The 21,533-nt window shown below is 38.9% G+C and overlaps 1 protein-coding gene across 3 annotated transcripts in view; it reads left to right on the plus strand.

Moving 5' to 3' along the window:
- The first annotated feature begins 6,462 nt into the window (after positions 1-6,462).
- The window catches only part of OGFOD2 (2-oxoglutarate and iron dependent oxygenase domain containing 2), a 54,792-nt gene continuing 39,721 nt past the window's right edge, over positions 6,463-21,533 (plus strand). The window contains exons 1-4 of one of the 3 annotated variants that reach the window (XM_053701781.1): positions 6,463-6,620; positions 7,342-7,398; positions 9,700-9,810; positions 19,554-19,653. In XM_053701781.1, the coding sequence (XP_053557756.1) occupies positions 6,501-6,620; positions 7,342-7,398; positions 9,700-9,810; positions 19,554-19,653 (388 nt within the window). In that variant the 5' untranslated portion in view covers positions 6,463-6,500. The remainder of the gene's footprint in view (positions 6,621-7,341; positions 7,399-9,699; positions 9,811-19,553; positions 19,654-21,533) is intronic. The other 2 variants (XM_053701779.1, XM_053701780.1) reach the window with 2 other exon arrangements.

Genomic DNA, 21,533 nt, shown 5'->3' on the forward strand with positions numbered 1-21,533 from the left:
ATTAAAGGGACAATGAACCCAATTGTTTTCTTTCATGATTCAGATAGAGCATGCAATTTTAAGCCACTTTCTAATTTACTACTATTATCAAATTTTCTTCATTCTCTTGGTATGTTTATATGAAAAGCAAGAATGTAAGTTTAGATGCCGGCCCATGTTTGGTGAACAACCTGGGTTGTCCTTGCTGATTGGACAGCACCAATAAGCAAGTGCTGCCCATGGAACTGAACCAAAAATGTACTGGCTCCTTAGCTTAGATGCCTTCTTTTGCAAATAAAGATAGCAAGAGAATGAAGAAAAAGTTATAATAGGAGTAAATTAGAAAATTGCTTAAAAGTGCATGCTCTATCTGAATCATGAAAGAAAAAAAAATTTGGGTTCAGTGTCCCTTTAATTAAGAGTCTGCAATATACTTTCATTATTAATTTTGTCCCCTTTTCCAGTAATTCCATTCTGATATTGTGAGTTTTTCAGTTCCTGTTAGAAATGGAAGTGCAAAACACTGATATATTCCACACAGCCATTGGTTGCACACTCTAGTGACCTATTTATAACTTTCCCTAATTGGCCACAGCAGAAATGGTAACCCAAGTTACAACATGGTAGTTCCCATTGTTTTATAGACACTACGGGGTCGATTTATTTAGCGATGGCGGACAGGGGCGTACATATGCGCTCCTGTCCGCCACAGCTTGCCTCTGGTGGGCTGAATTCCGCTGCTGGAATTCAGCATTACACCAGAGCGCTATTTTGCGCTCTTGTGCAACGCCGCCCTCTGCCTGCGCACAGCAAATCACGCGCGTGCAGGAGCTGTCAATCTCCCCGGTCGGACGAGAACGGGGAGATTGAAATTCTCCACCTAAGGGGTGATGAAGAGGTAAGGGAAGCAGTGGTCTGATGACTGCTGCTTGATAAATACGGACTGCAGGTTTTTTCTTGCGAGAACCTGCAGTCGTAGGGGTGCAAAGGCAGGCGAAGCCTCTGATAAAACGACCCCTAAAACTTTACACTTATTTTGTTGATATTTAAACAGCTAATGAAACTTTAAAAAAATGCATCTACATATTCTCAGACTAATCTTTTTGTTGAATGCATCATTTTATCTAGCATTTGTTTAGAAAGCATCAGTTATGTCTCATGTATGTCCTTGTGGACATCAATGAAGCCTCACAATGCATTTTACCCAGCACTCTACTTATCCTAGTTCAATATTATGTCTGAACCAGGAAGAAATTTTGCAGTACTTGGTTTTTATAATGGGAAAATAATCCCCAAGTCGCAAATGTCAACAGAAGAAGATGTAAGAAATAGAATATTGGGAGAGATTCTGTGTATGCACTATATAGACCTTGGCAATTGTGTAGCCAAACGCCACAATAAATATTGCACTTTTGCCAATTTGGTCGGAGAAAAAAAATCAATCCATTGTGTCCACCATTGAGGAAATATTAGACACCCCTGATATATAGTTATCATAGTAATACCCACCACTCCCCCTTTTGAGCTGTTCCAAGATTGTTCATTGTGATTATTAATAAACTGCATTTTGTAACCGCAAACTTAACAGTAGAAAGCTGCTAGACATAATGATGTATTCTGTGCATAGATCCGCCAGAGAATATGATGAAGATGTGTCTTGGTGTATTTTTTATTATTATGTTATTTATATATTCAAGTGTAAAGTTTTAGTTTATATAAGTAATGAGCACTGCCTTGTTGTTACCAAGTTATCCTAGGCAAAAAAGCCAGTTCTTATCAAATGTCCAAGGCACAGGCCAATTAGAGACAATTATAAATTTACTGTAAAGTAACACAAACTAGGAGGAAGATTTAGTGTCCTTTGACATGACAGTAGAGATTTATACAGCATCCACTTTAGACATGTTCCAGTTTACTAACACAGCTGTAGGAGTAATCTGTATTAGGCAGTGTGTAATAAAAGTAGGTATGCAACTTGTATTTACTAGTGATGCACCGAAATGGAAATCCGGGATGCACTTGGCCGAAAACCGAAACTGATACCGAAAATGTATTTTTTCAAATTAATTTTTTTTAGTTTTTTTTTTTTTGCATAATTAAAAAAAAAATCCCACACTTTTATTGAAAGTAACACACTAAAATTGGACAAAAAAAATCTTAAAACAATAATATGATACACAATAATTTTACCAAGAAAAAAAACAAAAAAACAGGCAAACAATAATGCCATTTTCGGCCAAAATGTTTCTGCGACCAAAATTTTGGTGCATCCCTACTTAAAACAATTATAAATATCAATATACTGTATTATTCTTTATTTAGTTTTATGTAACAGAATCATATTTAACAGTTTTTTTTTTTTTTTTTACTAATTATCCAAATAAAGTATAGTCCTAGAAAACTCATTATATGCAGAACAGTAAGTCAAGTAATAAACTTAAACAGCAGCTCTAGGCTAGCATCAAATTTGAAACATGCTACACAATAATTTTACCGAAAATAACAGGCTAAAAAAACGAAAACCGAAATAGCCAAAAATGCCATTTTCGGCCGAAACTTTCTGCGGCCGAATTTCGGTGCATCCCAAGTATTTACTGCTATTTTTAATTTAACTTTTCATTAAATAAATATTGTTTACTTAAATAACGGTTGTTTTTACATATAAATGATGTTTGTTTGCCATGGTTTAAATTAAAGGACCATTATAGTAAAAAATTATGTGTTCTAATCCATTAGAACTTTACATTTTAAAGATCATCGACCATGCACTTCTGTGTCTTTAAAGTGATGGTAAATCCTAGCGTTTCTGAAACGCTAGGATTTACCATTGGAACAAATAAAGGGGACCTTTGTTCATGAAGTATAAAAAAACTTCATGATGTAAGCTCCCTTATTTGTTCCAAGCGATTGCCGCACTGAGCTGCTAAAGGCAGAACACTACTTCAGCTATTTGGCTAAGAGGTGACGTTTCATATATATATATATATATATATATATATATATATATATATATATATATATATATATATATATATATATATACACACATCCGTATGCAAAAGTTTAGGCATCCCTGACGATTTTCATTTATAAATAATTGGGTGTTTCAATCAGCAATTTCATTTTGATCTATTAAATAACTGAAGAAGGACACAGTAATATTTCAGTAGTGAAATGAGGTTTATTGGATTAACAGAAAATGTGCAACATGCATCAAAACGAAATTAGACAGGTGCATAAATTTGGGCACCCCAACAGAAATATTGCATCAATATTTAGTAGAGCCTCCTTTAGCAGAAATAACAACCTCTAGACGCTTCCTACAGCCTGTAATGAGTGTCTAGATTCTGGATGAAGGTATTTTGGACCATTCCTCCTTGCAAAACATCTCCAGTTCAGATAGGTTTGATGGTTGCCGAGCATGGACAGCCCGCTTTAAATTACCCCACAGATTTTCAATGATATTCTGGTCTGGGGACTGGGATGGCCATTCCAGAACATTGTACTTGTTCCTCTGCATAAATGCCAGAGTAGATTTTGAGCAGTGTTTTGGGTTGTTGTCTTGTTGAAATATCCAGCCCTGGCGTAACTTCAACTTTGTGACTGATTCCTCAACATTATTCTCAAGTATCTGCTGATATTGAGTGGAATCCATGGGACCCTCAACTTTAACAAGATTCCCAGTACCGGCACTGGCCACACAGCTCCACAGCATGATGGAACATCCACCAAACTTTTACTGTGGGTAGCAAGTGTTTGTCTTGGAACGCTGTGTTCTTTTGCCGCCATGCATAATGCCCCTTGTTATGACCAAAAAACTAAATCTTTGTTTCATCAGTCCACAGCACCTCCTTCCAAAATGAAGCTGGCTTGTCCAAATGTGCATTTGCATACCTCAATCGACTCTGTTTGTGGCGTGTGTGCAGAAAAGGCTTCTTCCGTATAACTTTCCCATACAGCTTCTCCTTGTGCTAAGTGCGCTGAATTTTTGAACGATGCACAGCGACACCATCAGCAGCAAGATGATGTTGTAGGTCTTTGGAGGTGGTCTGTGGGCTGTTTCTGATCGTTCTGTCCATCCTTTGCCTCTCCAATATTTTACTTGGCCTGCCACCAAGAACTGTGCCTGTGGTCTTCCATTTCCTCACTATGTTCAGCACAGTAGACACTGACAGCTTAGATCTCTGTGATAGCTTTTTGTAACCTTCCCCTAAACCATAATGTTGAACAATCTTTGTTTTCAGGTCATTTGAGAGTTGTTTTGAGGCCCCCCATGTTGCCACTCTTCAGAGGAGAGTCAAAGAGAACAACAACAACAACAACTTGCAATTGACCACCTTAAATAACTTTTCTCATGATTGGATGCACCTGTCTATGAAGTTCAAGGCTTAATGGGATCACCAAACAAATTGTGTGTTCCAATTAATCAGTGTTAGGTAGTTACAGGTATTCAAATCAACAAAATGACAAGAGTGCCTAAACTTATGCACCTGTCTAATTTCGTTTTGATGCATATTGCACATTTTCTGTTAATCCAATAAACCTCATTTCACTACTGAAATAGTACTGTGTCCTTCAGTTATTTGATAGATCAAAATGATATTGCTGATCCAAACACCCAGTTATTTATAAATAAAAATCATGGAAATTGTCAGGGGTGCCTAAACTTTTGCATACAATTATTATTATCGGTTATTTGTAGAGCACCAACAGATTCTGCAGCGCTACAAGTGTGTGTGTATATATATATATATATATATGTGTGTGTGTATATATATTAAAAAACACTGAGATTTTATTTGAAGTTCATCTACATACAAACTCTCTTGCACAGGCATTTCTATTCTCATTGCAATGAATATGCTTTCACCAGGGTTACATTTAGATTTTGTGCTGTCCTGTGTACTGGGAACCCTGATCCCTCCTCCCAACCTCAAGCATTTGGGTTTGTATATGCCTCATATTTCGAGTCACAACCGGAGGCCAGGGATACAGGAAGGAGTCATACACTCCCACTAGACAGATAGTGATCAATGATTTGCAATAAAATAAAAATGCTCTAATGTGTTAAAAAGCATTTTATTATTGTACACTTGCTTACATGCAGAAGCCTTAGGTAAGGGGTTAAATACATGAGTAATGTCAGCTCCAGAAGAGAAATACACTACTGGGAGCTGGCTGAGCACATCTGGTTGGTCTATGACAGGGATCATGTGTATGTAGCATATTTGAATAATTGAAGTTTAATGTTAACTCTCATGTCTATTTCACAAATAAAATAATTTGAGAACATAGGCGTAGGGGGCATTTTCATGTTGCACTTCCCCCTAAATCTTGCAGCCGTTGGCACAGGCCTTACTGGCCTAGTCCACAACACAAGCCTGATTTACTGGGATTATAAAGGATAAAGTATAAACAGCACTAATCTATCTGCAAATCAGTTAATAGGTTTTACTGTCGTCCCTTTATACGTGTGCACGCAAAACCAACAATAGCGCTAATCAGCAGAGATATGGGGAAATGACGCCGCAGCCATCTCACACTTACAAATTGCCCCCTTTACCTTCCATTATAAACTTGCGGGAGAATCGTTTTAGATTCTTTTTCTTGATCGGGCAGACCGAGTCCGGCAAGGTGCCCTCAGCCAGCAGTGTGTATATGTGCCCCAGCTTATTGGGGATGGACTCCACCACCTCCTCCTCTGCCACCTGCAGCGGGTCCATTTTCACCATAAGGAGGGGGTGGTTGCCCGCAGAAACTCGAGGGATTCTTCACCTTCAACCCAGTAAGCAAAAAATACAGACGGTGCCCGTGATTTTTGTGGCCACACGGTAGTGTTCGGAACGACCGTGATGTCGCTGACTAGCATACGGCGGGAACTTGGGGACTACATTTACTGTAACACAAAAACAACATTAAGGGATCGTGGCTAATTTGTAAGTGAATAGAACACTGTTGCATGAAATCCAGTCACTGTGTGTCACACAAAAGGTACATAAACAACAAACTGCTGATGGTATTTTAATGCTATATCAGAGATTCTCTACATCAAGAATACTTAGGAAACAGGAGAAAGTCTCTCAAGATTACACACACAACGGTCCCTCTGTTTTTCTAACATTCAATAAAGCAGACAAATACAATGGTGGCAACAATATTTTATTTTAACTATTCGAAAAATAATATTAAAAAAAACAAAACATTTTGGACTTGATACCCTATGGCTACCAGACTGAAGTGCTGCTGAAGATCGGTAGCCACACTGTGCAACATAGATGCTAACGCGAGGTTTTACAGTAATGCAAGGGATTTATATTTAGTAAATAACGTATATTCAGTCTGACGGTAATACTTGCTAAGAGTTTGTAATATGTTGACGACCCCTTACTTAAAAACGCGGAAGTCAGCCTTTTTGTTGCACCCGAGAAGAATTGTTTGATGTACCTGTGTCTGCGCATGCGTACAGCGGGTTGTTAGTATCAGCTGACTATAGTGACCCCTTCAGCCCTGCAGTGTGTGATATGGCAACCAGACCCTCCTACAGCTGTGCTTGCTTCTTTACTGATAACATTTTCATTGAACAATACCAAGTGCACGTGAGGTTCACAGATGAGCCGCAATTCAGGAGAGACTATGAGAGGGTATATAATGTTCCAAACAAGTTCATATAAACCAAAGGCTGTATTGTAACTTTAACAGCGATCAAACATAAATCTTAAAGGGATACTGAACACAATTTTTTTTCTTTCATGAGTAAGATAGAGGATGCCAATTTAAGCAACTTTCTAATTTACATATATTATCACTTTTTCTTCGTTCTCTTGGTATCTTTATTTGAAAAGAGCAGGAATGTAAAAACTTACAAGCTGACCCATCTTTGGTTAAGCACCTGGGTAGCACTTGCTGATTGGGGGCTAAATGTAGCCACCAATCAGCAAGCTCTATCCAGTGTTCTGAACCAAAAATGGGCCAGTTCCTAGGCTTGCATTCCTGCTTTTTCACATAAAGATATCAGAGAACGAATTTTTTTTATAATAGAAGTAAATTAGAAAGTTGTTAAATATAACATGCTCTATCCTGAATCATGAACGAAAACAATTGGGTTCAGTATCCCTTTAATAAATCATTTGACATTTAGGACTGACTATAAATAAAAAAAAAAACATTGAAAAACCATGCACAATTCAAGTAAAATTTTAATACATTATTTTACTATGAGTATTACAATTTATCACCAACAATAGAATTTCACTAAAAAATAATAAAATGTATAAACACCCACAACAGTTTATATTCGACATACACATTTTTTTTTTAATATCTTCTAAGTCTCTTCAATTTTTATTCTGTATCTATTTGTAGGAGTTACAGCATCAGGGATGTAGAACTTCTGATCAGTTTAAGCATGTTTTGGAAAGGGTATGTTTACAATTTGTATTATATGAATAAGATCATCTTTTTTTCTTTTAAAATGTTATTTAGTTAATAGCAATTATTAAAGTCTGTATACATCAAAGTGATGGTAAACTCTCCCTGTTAACATTTCATTTTAAAACACTTAAATTAACTTTTATTTTCAAATGTACTTTGTTCTCTCGGTATCTGTTGTTGAAAAATAATATGTACATAGCCTACACTAGTGAGATTTAGTTGGTGATCGATGCCTGTGTTCTGTCAGAAGAGCAAATTCATCAGAGTAGCGAACGGAAGTGACGTCTGATAACAAATCCATACCATGTCCCTTTAAAATTCATCTAAAATATCACTAACATTCTTATACTTTTAATGCCAGGGTTTAAACATCCGTTCAGTTATAGACCTTTCACTGTGAGTTTTCCCACGCATTTTTTTTTTAAGCAAACCAAATACTTATAGAAAATAATTTTAATTTGTAGGAATACCCATAGTGCTATAGTGCTCTATTTAGCCTATTTTATACGAATGTGTAATTTATTAATAAGCTTTCTCTATAGATGTTTCTCGCTAGAGGTCTCTTTAAAATATTAGAACCCCACAAATTGGTATGCCAATTCTCAAATTTTCATATGTATTTTAAATTAACTAGTTTTTCTCATCCATGGGTTCTGTAAGCACATTGTCTTGCTTTTAATATATTTTAAAACTGGGGTTTTCAGCCAATCAAACATGTTATTCTGTACAATGTATTAACTCAAAAAATATTGAACAAATGCCTTTCACATTTTTGAGGTATATTGTTATTACCCACCTGATATAATTAACAAATGTCAGCAACATTTATTGAGCTATTCATAAATATATAAATAATATTAAATAAATACGTACCTGTATTTGAATATCACCATTTAAAACACTAGATGATCATTCAAAATGTAAAGGGACTTGATCCACTTTGAAATTGTACTATAACATTCTTATTTATGTGTAATAAAAACTTTGCAATATACTTTTAATTTGCCCCCTTTTCCTGAAATTACAAGCCTACTCCTGCTACCTATCTGTACTTAACTGTCCTCAACAGGGTCATTAGATAACATACTATAAAACAATGCACATTTTACTAACAAAATGGTGTCAAGCCTGGTCTACTTCACATAACCAGTTTGGAGTTGTGTATCTGTAACAACAAATGGTGGGGAAGTTTGGTCAGTGTAAATCAATTGCAGCAAACAAGGTATTATTCTATAATGAAATATTTTACACTCAACCAATATTCTAATTTATTGCAACACTTCACAGGAATCTGGTAATTACAAAGTGTTTTATGGCCCTTTAATTTATACATGCTTATACAGAAGTGCAACACTCACACGACATGTGATGTTTAAAACAGTGCTCAGCAAATTGGTTTAAAAATTAGGAACCAGTAATATTTTTTAAGGAGCCAGACAGTGCTATTTCTATAATATAGATATATGGAGAATCTCCCAAAAAGCTAGGAGCCAGTGGCTCCCTGGCTCCTGCATTTGTCAAGCCCTGGTTTAAAACATCAATAAGTATTCATAGACAATTCCTGATTCCTTTACACCATATTTATAATTAGATTGTGTCTGCCAAGGCAGATGTTGATCTTTCCATAAAAGTTGGGTTGTAATCTACTTTAGCCACTTAGCATTCTCTCAACCTTATTTATGTGGTAGGCCACCTGTAATGCTTTTACAACAATCTTGAGTGTTTCCATGAATGCTGGGCACTATACCAGGCTTCCTTTCTTTACTTCTCTGGTCCAACTCAACCCAAACTATCTCTGTTGGGCAGTGGAGGCCAGGTCTTCTGATGTAGCACTCTCCTTCTTTATCAGATAGCTGTTATACAGCCTGTAGGTGCGTTTTGGGTCATTATTGTGTTGAAAACAAATGACAGCCCAACTGAGAACAAAACATATGGGATGTTGCTGCAGACTGTTGTGGTAGCTAGTCTGGTAAAGAAAAGTGCATCTAATGATTTTTCTACAAAACTCACTATTGAAGTTTATGGGGATGTTTGTAGATAAATTATTTGATATCCCATAAATTGCAAACAGTTTCACTGGCACAGTACTCCCTTACCATAACACATCCTCCTCCATGCTTCATTGTAGGACCGACACAGCCAGATATTGGTCTTTCCCCTCATATCCTGAATGTATGGCAATTGGAAATTTTATATATATATATATATATATATATATATATATACATACATACATATATACATACACACTGTGTATAAAAATAAACACAAGTGATTTTCATTTTGTAGGTTCAGAAAGAAGTGCTGCGAAGAAAGAATTTAGGTAAGGAATCACTTTGGAGGAGAGCAGAGATCTCAAGACTTTACAACCCGATGTACCCTAAGATCTATGTATTAAAGGTAATTAAATCTGTTCATTGTAATGGTGCCATTCATTATATTAGAAAGGATAAAGTATGAAGCAATGTTAGCACTTCCCTTCAGGTGCTCGCTGCCAGCCCCGGTTCTCCCAAACCGTGTACAGAAGCAGAAAGTGTTGAAAGTGGCGGCGCTGTGTCACCTCCAGGGAACCAAGCTGCCCACGTCCTCTGAGTCAACCTTGTTGCTTTTACCTCCAAAATAAAAGAGCTCACAATAGTGTATCAGATTTCAGACAATGTGGTAGGCGCACAAACTGGTTATACTCACGAGATTGCAGTTAAAATAAGCCTTTTATTAAAATCATCACAAAGGTGTCTTCGGGGCAGCATTAGGTTTTATTTAAAATACAGCTCAACATGGTTTGTTCCAGAAATTGTTTTAACTTTATGCTCTCGATAAAGGCTTCTTTTAGCCGAAACGCGTTGAGCTGTATTTTAAATAAAACCTGAATCTGCCCCTGAAGACACCTTTGTGATGATTTTAATAAAAGGCTTATTTTAACTGAAATCTCGTGAGTATAACCAGTTTGTGCGCCTACCACATTGTCTGAAATCTGCTACTCTATTGTGAGTGCTTTTATTTTGGAGGTAAAAGCAACAAGGTTGACTCAGAGGACGTGGGCAGCTTGGTTCTAGAAATTTTTCATGTTCTCCAAATTTCTTTAATTCTAATTCAATTTCATTAATGCTATCTTTTAGGTTGATTCTCTGTTTATGCTTACACTTAATTAGGATGCCCATCAATTTAATGGAGCATTCGGTTAAAGCTTCATTCCACTCTGAGATAATTTCCTAATCATCCACTTCAAAGGTGGGGTACTTGTTAAGTCTTAAACCCCTGGGCACTCGACTTAAATCAATATAGTGCTCAAAAGCTTCTATATCCCATATTAACCTTAGATCTGTAATTAATAACTTCTCAAATGTTTTGAATAGAGGTTCCATTTTGGGTATGAAGCCCTCCTGTCTCCCAGTGGAAAAGAAGGGTGACGTCATCAATCCCAGACACCGCTTGTTTCTAGGTCTCCGCAGGCTGTTGCGGCTGTATTCTTACCTTACTAGCTTTCATAGTTCTGACTAATTAGTATGTTGCATTAAGTTACAAGTTATTTGGAGGGTGGGGAGGAAAGAAAGGATTCCCTATGCTACAGAAAAGTGTTTTGACAGGGGGGCCCTATAGATGATTGTTTGGAGGATAAAGTGGGGTAGGGCTAGTGGGAATCACTCTACTACAGAAAACTTTTTTATTGATAATTATAATAAAAAAACACAAACACATTTCTATGAACTGGGTACTGGCAGACAGCTGCCAGTACCTAATATGGCTGCAACTAGTGAGGGGGTAGGGTTAGAGACCTGTTTGGGAGGGATCAGTGATGTGGGACTTTTCCCTACAGTGGAAAAAATAAAATCACTAAAACTGCATACTGGCAGACTGTCTGCCAGTACCTAAGATGGTGGTGACTAATGGGGAGGCAGAGGGAAGAGAGCTCTTTGGGAGGGATCAGGTAGGGATCAGTTTGGTGGGAGGGTAATAACTACACTGCAATATTGCCCTTGATAGTTATTTAACCCCTTTACTCAGAAAGGGAGGGCACTCTCATGATTTGTGTAAATTGCATATCAGCAAATAGAAATTCATTTATTGTTCATAGTAACAACATAGTACAGTCGACGTTTCGGCTTACATAGAAGCCTTCATCAGGACAAGCAGAAAACTGTTGAAGAAAAGAAAACACATCCAATATTTGCCAGTACACTATTAAAAATAATACATACTCCCATCACCAAAATGCATAGTATGAAAATAAATAAAATCAAGGCAACCCAGCAAATCAAACAAGGAAATTCAGCAAAACTGAAACAGCAATACCCCCAGATCATCGTGGATATGGCCTGGCGTGATAAATCTTAGTTGTTCAATAAGAGGGACCGCCAACACGTTAAGGTATGCAAAGCTAAGTATTTGTAAAGGCTCCACCTTGTGTACACCTTAAATACTGTGCACGGCTGGTTTGAGATTTCCAATCTCAATGGACTTAACCCCCGCGGTCTGCACCCAGTAGGGCATATTGCTGCTAAATGCCACAAATCAAATTGCATACCACCACTTATACCCCTTCATATTAGCCTATTACAGATCACTGTATCAAAGATGGCTATTACAGCCCACACCCGGATTGGTCACTCTAGTATGGGTTACTCAATTAGTTCTAGAGACCGTTATAACCAGGTCATAACCAAAAATGTACCCAATATCCATGTGGTACATATTAACATCACTACCCTCAAGCGTTAATTGAAAATATACAAATCACACAAATCTAAGCTAATATCATGTAAACCACAAAGGATAGAGTTTAGAGAACATCCCTAATGATGAGCAGCCTAATTACAGAACCTGAAAATACACTGTTAGTGAACTGAGATCACTATCCCATACATGTTGTACACATATATGGTCCAACGCCAACCAATAACCATTATTAGCCCGGATGTCCATAAGTAATCAAACTTGATGCTTACAGAAATCACAAATACTGAGCCTATACACTGAGACAGCTCAGAGCTTATCTACAAGCGGAGCAATGTAGCAAAAACAAAGGAAAACTTAAATACTCAGCTAGCTCTTTAATGAGACCGCAGCAATATTAACAGTATGACCCAAACCAAAATCCATACGCTAGTGTAAGTGGAGCGCATACTACGCTACGTACTGCAGCAAGACAATAGGGGTAGAATCAAAACCGATATAGCATCACACGCTTAGTTTACAACACCCTGACCTGATATTGGCATCATCAGCCCTGTTATATACAGAAAATAAAATCCTCCGCTACCTCTGCTATATGTTCACAGTAACATTAACTGTATGACTGAAAGAATATTTATACATGAGACAAAGTGAGCAGCAAGCAAACTAGCTCTACGAAATGCAACCCCTGAAATGAGGGTAAAATTACAACCGGTTATAACTCCATACCAAAAATTTCATACACACTTACCTCAAATCGGCATACTGAGCCGTGTTCAACACACCGGGGAAAACAGATGCCCGGGTCCAAAACCGTAAGCCTTATAAACCCACGCCTCCTGTATCTGATAGGTCAGTTACAGAGGTGTGTCAGACCGTCATCTTCTCACAACTGATTTGAATCGCAACTTGCGATGCGTATCGGAGAGCTTCAAATAAGCCACAGATAATTGCATAGACACATGGCCCGTTTATATATAAAAGGCAACCCATAACCCATTCATGTCTAACTACTCTCACCATTCATTGTAAAAGTAGCCCAGTGCCCCATAACAAACCATATTCGAATAACAGCAAACAACCCTCACAAGCATGCTAATACCACAAGTTAGTGCCATCGCAGTGTGCTGGGGTTTAACGATAGCCCATAATGTGCAGTTCCAGAGGCATTCCTGTAATACCATCATCATATGGATAAACACATAGTTAAACACCCTCACCTGGTGTGTAAACCCACCTAAATTGCAAGTACCTAGAAATAAAGTAAACACAAAGTTAGAGTCACGCCAAGTACCAGACCCAGGAGATGAGGAGAATACAGCGAATACTGAAGAGCATATATAAGTGGACAGGGAAATTAGGAGGAGATCATAATTTACACGTTACATCGCAGATATAACCCAATTTAATAGAACACAGAAAAATCAAGGTGAGCATTCAGTCCTTGTGGGCTAAGGGTGTTGAGCCTATAGATGCAGCGGCTCTCACAACATAGTAGTTCCTTATGTCTATTACCACCCCTTCTGGATGGGATCACAGTGTCAATGAGCATTGCTTTCAATGACGACACTGAATGCTTATGTTCCAAAAAGTGGCGTGCCACTGGCTGATCAGAGCTACCATCCTTCAATGCAGCTCTGATGGCACTCTTGTGATTAACTAACCTCTCTCGGAAGGTGGTGGTGGTCTTCCCCACATAGTACCTGCCACATGGGCATGTTAAGAAATAGACCACGAACTGGGAGGTGCACGTAAGACGGTGCCTAATCACGTAGGTTTTATTGGAATGAGGGTGGTGGAACGTGGGTCCAACCAACAAGGAGTTTCAAGTTACACAATTCCCACATCGAAAACATCCAGGCTTGGTACTAGCTAACCAGGTTAGGGGTCTCTTCCATGGGTCGGTTTTCATCAGCATAGATCTTAAGTTCTGGTTACTCCTGTGTACAATTCTTGGCGGTGGTGTTTCCGCAAACGGCAGAGTGTGGTCATCTCTTACCAAGTGCCAATTTTGGCGGACTATGTCCCCTATCTTATCAGATACCGGGCTGTATGAGGTCACAAAGTTTAATTGCCTGTCATCTTCATCGACTTTTGGTTTTCTCTGAATTAGTGTCGTTTGATTATAGTGTACAACCTCTTTCAGGGTCTTCTGCACTAATCCAGGGCTATACCCTCTTTCCAGGAATTTCTTCTTCATCTCCTGGAGTTGTGTAGCTTGTTTGGTGGAGTCAGAATTTTTGCGTATGACCCTTAGCAGTTGGGACTTGATGATGCCCGCTTTCAACTGGCGGGGGTGGAAACTGTCACTTTGTAAGAGGGTATTCCGGTCTGTAGGTTTGGAGTAAAGTATAGTGTTTAACTTGCATCCAGCCTCAGTAAGTGTTTTATAGATACAGAGATCCAAGAAGTGGATTTGTTCCTCACTGTATTCATTTTTAAACGAAATTGAAGCTTCCGCCTCATTGAGGTATTGTATCCATAGATGTAATTCTGTCTCGGTGCCCCCCCCCATATAACAAGAAAGTCATCAATGTACCGTTTATACAGTAGGACATTGGGGTTACGGTCAAGAAAGAAGAATTTGTCCTCAAACCAAGCCATAAAGAGGTTTGCGTACGATGGCGCCATGCTTGATCCCATTGCCGTCCCAACCAATTGCAGGTAATATGTATCCTCAAAGCGGAAGTAATTGTGCGTTAAACACATAAGGAGCCAATCCAGGAATACTTCTATTGGTGGGCCATCATAGATGGTGCTGGATACCAGAAAACTTCTAACAGCCTCTATTCCCAATTCATGTGGGATGACAGTGTATAGGCTGTTGACGTCCATCGTCACCAGGATACAATCAGCGGGGAATGTTACATTCTGTATCATGCGGATCAATTGGATGGAGTCTAGTAGAAAGGCCTCCGTGTTTCTAACTAGACCCTGAAGATGAAAATCAATGAAGACGGATAAATTCTGGAACAAAGATCCTACTGCGGAGACTATTGGTCTTCCAGGTGGTCTTTCCAAGTCTTTGTGGATCTTTGGAATGGTGTATATGATCGGATACCTAGGATGGTCAACGGATAGAAAATCTAGTGTTACCTGATCAATATATCCATTGTTGGATGCCATAAGCAAACTAGTGTCCACCATCTTCTTGTAGGCCTTTGTAGGGTTAAAGGGCAGAAGCTGATAGGTGTTGGTGTCATTTAGCTGACTTAACAGTTCCAACCTGTAGTAATTGTAGTCCATGACCACTACTGCCCCACCCTTATCCGCAGGGCGTATGATTATAGTGTCATCCTCTTTAAGCCTTTCAAGTGCACTGAGCTCCGATTTGTTCAGGTTCCTACGAATAGGTTTCTCATTCCTATGAGCGTGCTCAATGTCACGAATGCAGATATTAGTGAAAGTTCGAATAGTAGGATGGGTGGTCTTAGGCTCAAAGTCCGAGGGTCTTGACAGAGCAGGTCTAGGTCCTATACACTGTCATCCCACATGAATTGGGAATAGAGGCTGTTAGAAGTTTTCTGGTATCCAGCACCATCTATGATGGCCCACCAATAGAAGTATTCCTGGATTGGCTCCTTATGTGTTTAATGCACAATTACTTCCACTTTGAGGATACATATTACCTGCAATTGGTTGGGACGGCAATGGGATCAAGCATGGCGCCATCGTACGCAAACCTCTTTATGGCTTGGTTTGAGGACAAATTCATCTTTCTTGACCGTAACCCCAATGTCCTACTGTATAAACGGTACATTGATGACTTGTTTGTTATATGGGGGGGGGCACCGAGACAGGACTTACATCTATGGATACAATACCTCAATGAGGCGGAAGCTTCAATTTCGTTTAAAAATGAATACAGTGAGGAACAAATCCACTTCTTGGATCTCTGTATCTATAAAACACTTACTGAGGCTGGATGCAAGTTAAACACTACACTTTACTCCAAACCTACAGACCGGAATACCCTCTTACAAAGTGACAGTTTCCACCCCCACCAGTTGAAAACGGTCATCATCAAGTCCCAACTGCTAAGGGTCATACGCAACAATTCTGACTCCACCAAGCAAGCTACACAACTCCAGGAGATGAAGAAGAAATTCCTGGAGAGAGGATATAGCCCTGGATTAGTGCAGAAGACCCTGAAAGAGGTTGCACACTATAATCAAACAACACTAATTCAGAGAAAACCACACTCTGCCGTTTGCGGAAATACCACCGCCAAGAATTGTACACAGGAGTAACCAGAACTTAAGATCTATGCTGATGAAAACCGACCCATGGAAGAGACCCCTAACCTGGTTAGCTAGTACCAAGCCTGGATGTTTTCAATGTGGGAATTGTGTAACTTGCAACTTCTTGTTGGTTGGACCCACGTTCCACCACCCTCATTCCAATAAAACCTATGTGATTAGGCACCGTCTTACGTGCACCTCCCAGTTCGTGGTCTATTTCTTAACATGCCCATGTGGCAGGTACTATGTGGGGAAGACCACCACCACCTTCCGAGAGAGGTTAGTTAATCACAAGAGTGCCATCAGAGCTGCATTGAAGGATGGTAGCTCTGATCAGCCAGTGGCACGCCACTTTTTGGAACATAAGCATTCAGTGTCGTCATTGAAAGCAATGCTCATTGACACTGTGATCCCATCCAGAAGGGGTGGTAATAGACATAAGGAACTACTATGTTGTGAGAGCCGCTGGATCTATAGGCTCAACACCCTTAGCCCACAAGGACTGAATGCTCACCTTGATTTTTCTGTGTTCTATTAAATTGGGTTATATCTGCGATGTAACGTGTAAATTATGATCTCCTCCTATTTTCCCTGTCCACTTATATATGCTCTTCAGTATTCGCTGTATTCTCCTCATCTCCTGGGTCTGGTACTTGGCGTGACTCTAACTTTGTGTTTACTTTATTTCTAGGTACTTGCAATTTAGGTGGGTTTACACACCAGGTGAGGGTGTTTAACTATGTGTTTATCCATATGATGATGGTATTACAGGAATGCCTCTGGAACTGCACATTATGGGCTATCGTTAAACCCCAGCACACTGCGATGGCACTAACTTGTGGTATTAGCATGCTTGTGAGGGTTGTTTGCTGTTATTCGAATATGGTTTGTTATGGGGCACTGGGCTACTTTTACAATGAATGGTGAGAGTAGTTAGACATGAATGGGTTATGGGTTGCCTTTTATATATAAACGGGCCATGTGTCTATGCAAATGGGTTCACTAATTATCTGTGGCTTATTTGAAGCTCTCCGATACGCATCGCAAGTTGCGATTCAAATCAGTTGTGAGAAGATGACGGTCTGACACACCTCTGTAACTGACCTATCAGATACAGGAGGCGTGGGTTTATAAGGCTTACGGTTTTGGACCCGGGCATCTGTTTTCCCCGGTGTGTTGAACACGGCTCAGTATGCCGATTTGAGGTATGTGTGTATGAAACTTTTGGTATGGAGTTATACCGGTTGTAATTTTACCCTCATTTCAGGGGTCGCATTTCGTAGAGCTAGTTTGCTTGCTGCTCACTTTGTCTCATGTATAAATATTCTTTCAGTCATACAGTTAATGTTACTGTGAACATATAGCAGAGGTAGCGGAGGATTTTATTTTCTGTATTTAACACGGCTGATGATGCCAATATCAGGTCAGGGTGTTGTAAACTAAGGGTGTGATGCTATATCGGTTTTGATTCTACCCCCATTGTCTTGCTGCAGTACGTAGCGCTAGTATGCACTCCACTTACACTAGCGTATGGATTTTGGTTTGGGTCATACTGTTAATATTGCTGCGGTCTCATTAAAGACCTAGCTGAGTATTTAAGTTTTCCTTTGTTTTCGCTACATTGCTCCGCTTGTAGATAAGCTCTGAGATGTCTCAGTGTATAGGCTCAGTATTTGTGATTTCTGTAAGCATCAAGTTTGGTTACTTATGGACATCCGGGCTAATAATGGTTATTGGTTGGCGTTGGACCATATATGTGTACAACGGGTATGGGATAGTGATCTCAGTTCACTAACAGTGTATTTTCAGGCTCTGTAATTAGGCTGCTCATCATTAGGTTTGTTCTCTAAACACTATCCTTTGTGGTTTACATGATATTAGCTTAGATTTGTGTGATTTGTATATTTTCAATTAACGCTTGAGGGTAGTGATGTTAATATGTACCACATGGATATTGGGTACATTTTTGGTTATGACCTGGTTATAACGGTCTCTAAAACTAATTGAGTAACCCATACTAGAGTGACCAATCCGGGTGTGGGATGTAATATCCATCTTTGATACAGTGATCTGTAATAGGCTAATATGAAGGGGTATAAGTGGTGGTATGCAATTTGATTTGTGGCATTTAGCAGCAATATGCCCTACTGGGTGCAGACCGTGGGGGTTAAGTCCATTGAGATTGGAAATCTTAAACCAGCCGTGCACAGTATTTAAGGTGTACACAAGTTGGAGCCTTTACAAATACAGTACTTAGCTTTGCATACCTTAACGTGTTGGCGGTCCCTCTTATTGAACAACTAAGATTTATCACGCCAGGCCATATCCACGATGATCTGGGGGTATTGCTGTTTCAGTTTTGCTGAATTTCCTTTGATTTGCTGGGTTGCCTTGATTTTATTTATTTTCATACTATGCATTTTGGTGATGGGAGTATGTATTATTTTTAATAGTGTACTGGCAAATATTGGATGTGTTTTCTTTTCTTCAACAGTTTTCTGCTTGTCCTGATGAAGGCTTCTATGTAAGCCGAAACGTCGACTGTACTATGTTTTTACTATGAACAATAAATTAATTTCTATTTGCTGATATGCAATTTACACAAATCCTGAGAGTGCCCTCCCTTTCTGAGTTCTTATCTACATTATTATTTAGGATTGCACCCAGGTCCTGTATTAACTACCGAAGTTGGAGTGCTGGAACACGTGCTATATACACACACACACACACACACACACACACAGTTTTTATAGGTAAATAAAAAGAAAATACAAGGCTCCATTTCTATTTTATATAGAGTGATATATTAAAAGTTCTCTAGTAATTTGGGCAAGTTTTTCCTGTATACACAAGGGAGAGATATTAGTCTATTTAGCATAATTGTTAGCATATTTTGTAAGCATTGTAATTGTAAGCATATTTATTGATGGAAGTGTTGAGTACCTGTTCTGTGTGTTCAATAATTACCTTCCAAAATGTTTAATAAGTGAGCATTGTTTATATGAAGTTTGCAAATAAAGAAATAAATATTTGCTTTTATTATTACATCTCTAAGATTTTTTATACTGCTTCATGTGAATGAGAAAAAAACATCTATTGTGGCCCCTCATGTGAAAAGGTTAGACAAACCTTGTCACTTTATATATGGCTTTTAAACATTTCAATGTGTCCATTTAATAGGATGGTGTGTGGTTTTATAACTTGGGTTTTCTTTTTGCTTATTTCAAGGAGGAATTTTTGGCAGCTGAATTGTTAGAAACTGTCCGATTTTGTAAGTCTTCCCATGCTGATCTGGAAGGGTTGTTAAAACAACTGCAACCAGTATTAGGTAATGTGACTCTAAGTACAACATAAATTCAGTAAATGTGAACAATAAGTATTCCCACCATAAAGAATACAGTAGTGTACTGTAGTGATTTTCAGACCTCTGTGAAATGCAAATTTGGGCTAAAGAGGCTGCTGCCAGGTAGTGACTCACCAAAGAGCTTTTATTTGTCCCTGGTTCTCTTTATTTGTTCCTAAGTAAATAGTTACTAAAGATTTAACAACTGACTGGTTCATCTTCAGGTTATGTGCTTTCACTGCTTGCATTTGGTACTAATATACAGTAGCTGTAAGTTAAAAAACAAATCTATACTTGTGTTTGCCCAAGGTTATTCTGCTCTAAAGGTTACGGAGGGCTGGACGATATGGGCAAAAATGAAAATCGCGATTTTGTACGCTAAAATCTGCGATTGCGATTTTCTTAAAAATTACTAAAACACCTTCATTTTCTAAACAAGCTCCGGGGAGAGGGGAGGGGGAGAGAGGGAGGTGGAAACAGGTTAAAGGAAGTGAAAGCAGTCTGAATAACTTGCTGCATATACTTATTCCTGGAGATTTATTCAATAAAATAATTGTATTTATTTTCAAACGCCTACATTATATATATACTGTAAGTATGTAAAGCATTAGCCATTAAACGTTTTTTACTTACTGTGTAGATGTATGAAAATAAAAACAAATATTTTATTAGATAAATCACCAGGTATAAGTATATGCCAGGGCAGTGCCACATCTGTTATTCAGACTGCTTTCACTTCCACAGAGCCTCCCTCCCACTCCCTGGAGCTTGTTTACTTTAGATTTTATAACCCTGCAGACAGTGGCAGTGCAGTCAGATCGCTGCTTTATCCTGCCCGTAGTGCAAGTTTCTTACTTGCTTGCCTCCAGCTTCCAGTCGCCTCAGTGAGCAACCCACCCCACCTTGACCACGTGTCTCCACTCTTCTATGCCCCGCAGTGCCGCATCTTCTAACTGCTGTGTGTGCACGGCTCCTCTGTCTAGCTATATGCTAGGCTAGAACATGTCACTCAGTTACCGGTGGTCCGGGACCAGCTCCTTCCATTGTATTCACACGGCACGATCGTCGTGACATGATGTCCCCCCAGGCCCCGCACCCCCATAAAAACCGCGCACTCTCTCTGTTTTGAAATAGTGGTGGTTAATCGTGGTTTAAAACCGCATATGCGGTTAATCGCCCATCCCTATTACAGACATGACTAGAAACTACACAAACAAGTACATCCTTTTTCACTACTGTCTGAGTAGCCCAGTGTAGGAACAATGTAGCTACCACTGAAACAAATGAGCATCAGTGTACCTGGTAGCATGGAACCCACGCAGGGTGAGTAAACAATTCTCTGTGGGGATGGAGGGTTTATTGGAGCTACACTGACAAATAAATAAATACAAAATATATGAATAGCTACAAAATGTTCATGAGTGTGTAAATTTAATCCAGTTTAAAATATTCTTTTCTCTAAAAGGGACACAGATATTAATCAGAATTAGTTTGTACGCCAAATCAAAGCACCACAAATTTAGCACCAAAATGACTGATTGGCAGTTCTAGACTCTTCTCTTCCCAGGGACCTCGCGGCTACTATCCTAAAATGCAGTGGCCCACCTTTGAAATACAACTTGCCTAAACAATATGCGTCAGCCTTTAATGGCGAATTCCATTAAATTTCACCTTTTTTTTTAAATAGAATTTTACTGCATATCAAATCTTACCTAATTTATCTGAAGCTCTTAAGGGGTGACATTTTTATGAATATTAAACAAGATGACAGTTCCAGGTAAAGATATGGTAACAGGGTAAATTAGAGAGTAACATGTAATAGTCACGCTGTCTGTGCACTATAGGGGCCCGATCCGATATGCAGC

This window comes from Bombina bombina, chromosome 2 (genome assembly GCF_027579735.1).
Source record: "Bombina bombina isolate aBomBom1 chromosome 2, aBomBom1.pri, whole genome shotgun sequence".
NCBI lineage: Eukaryota > Metazoa > Chordata > Amphibia > Anura > Bombinatoridae > Bombina > Bombina bombina.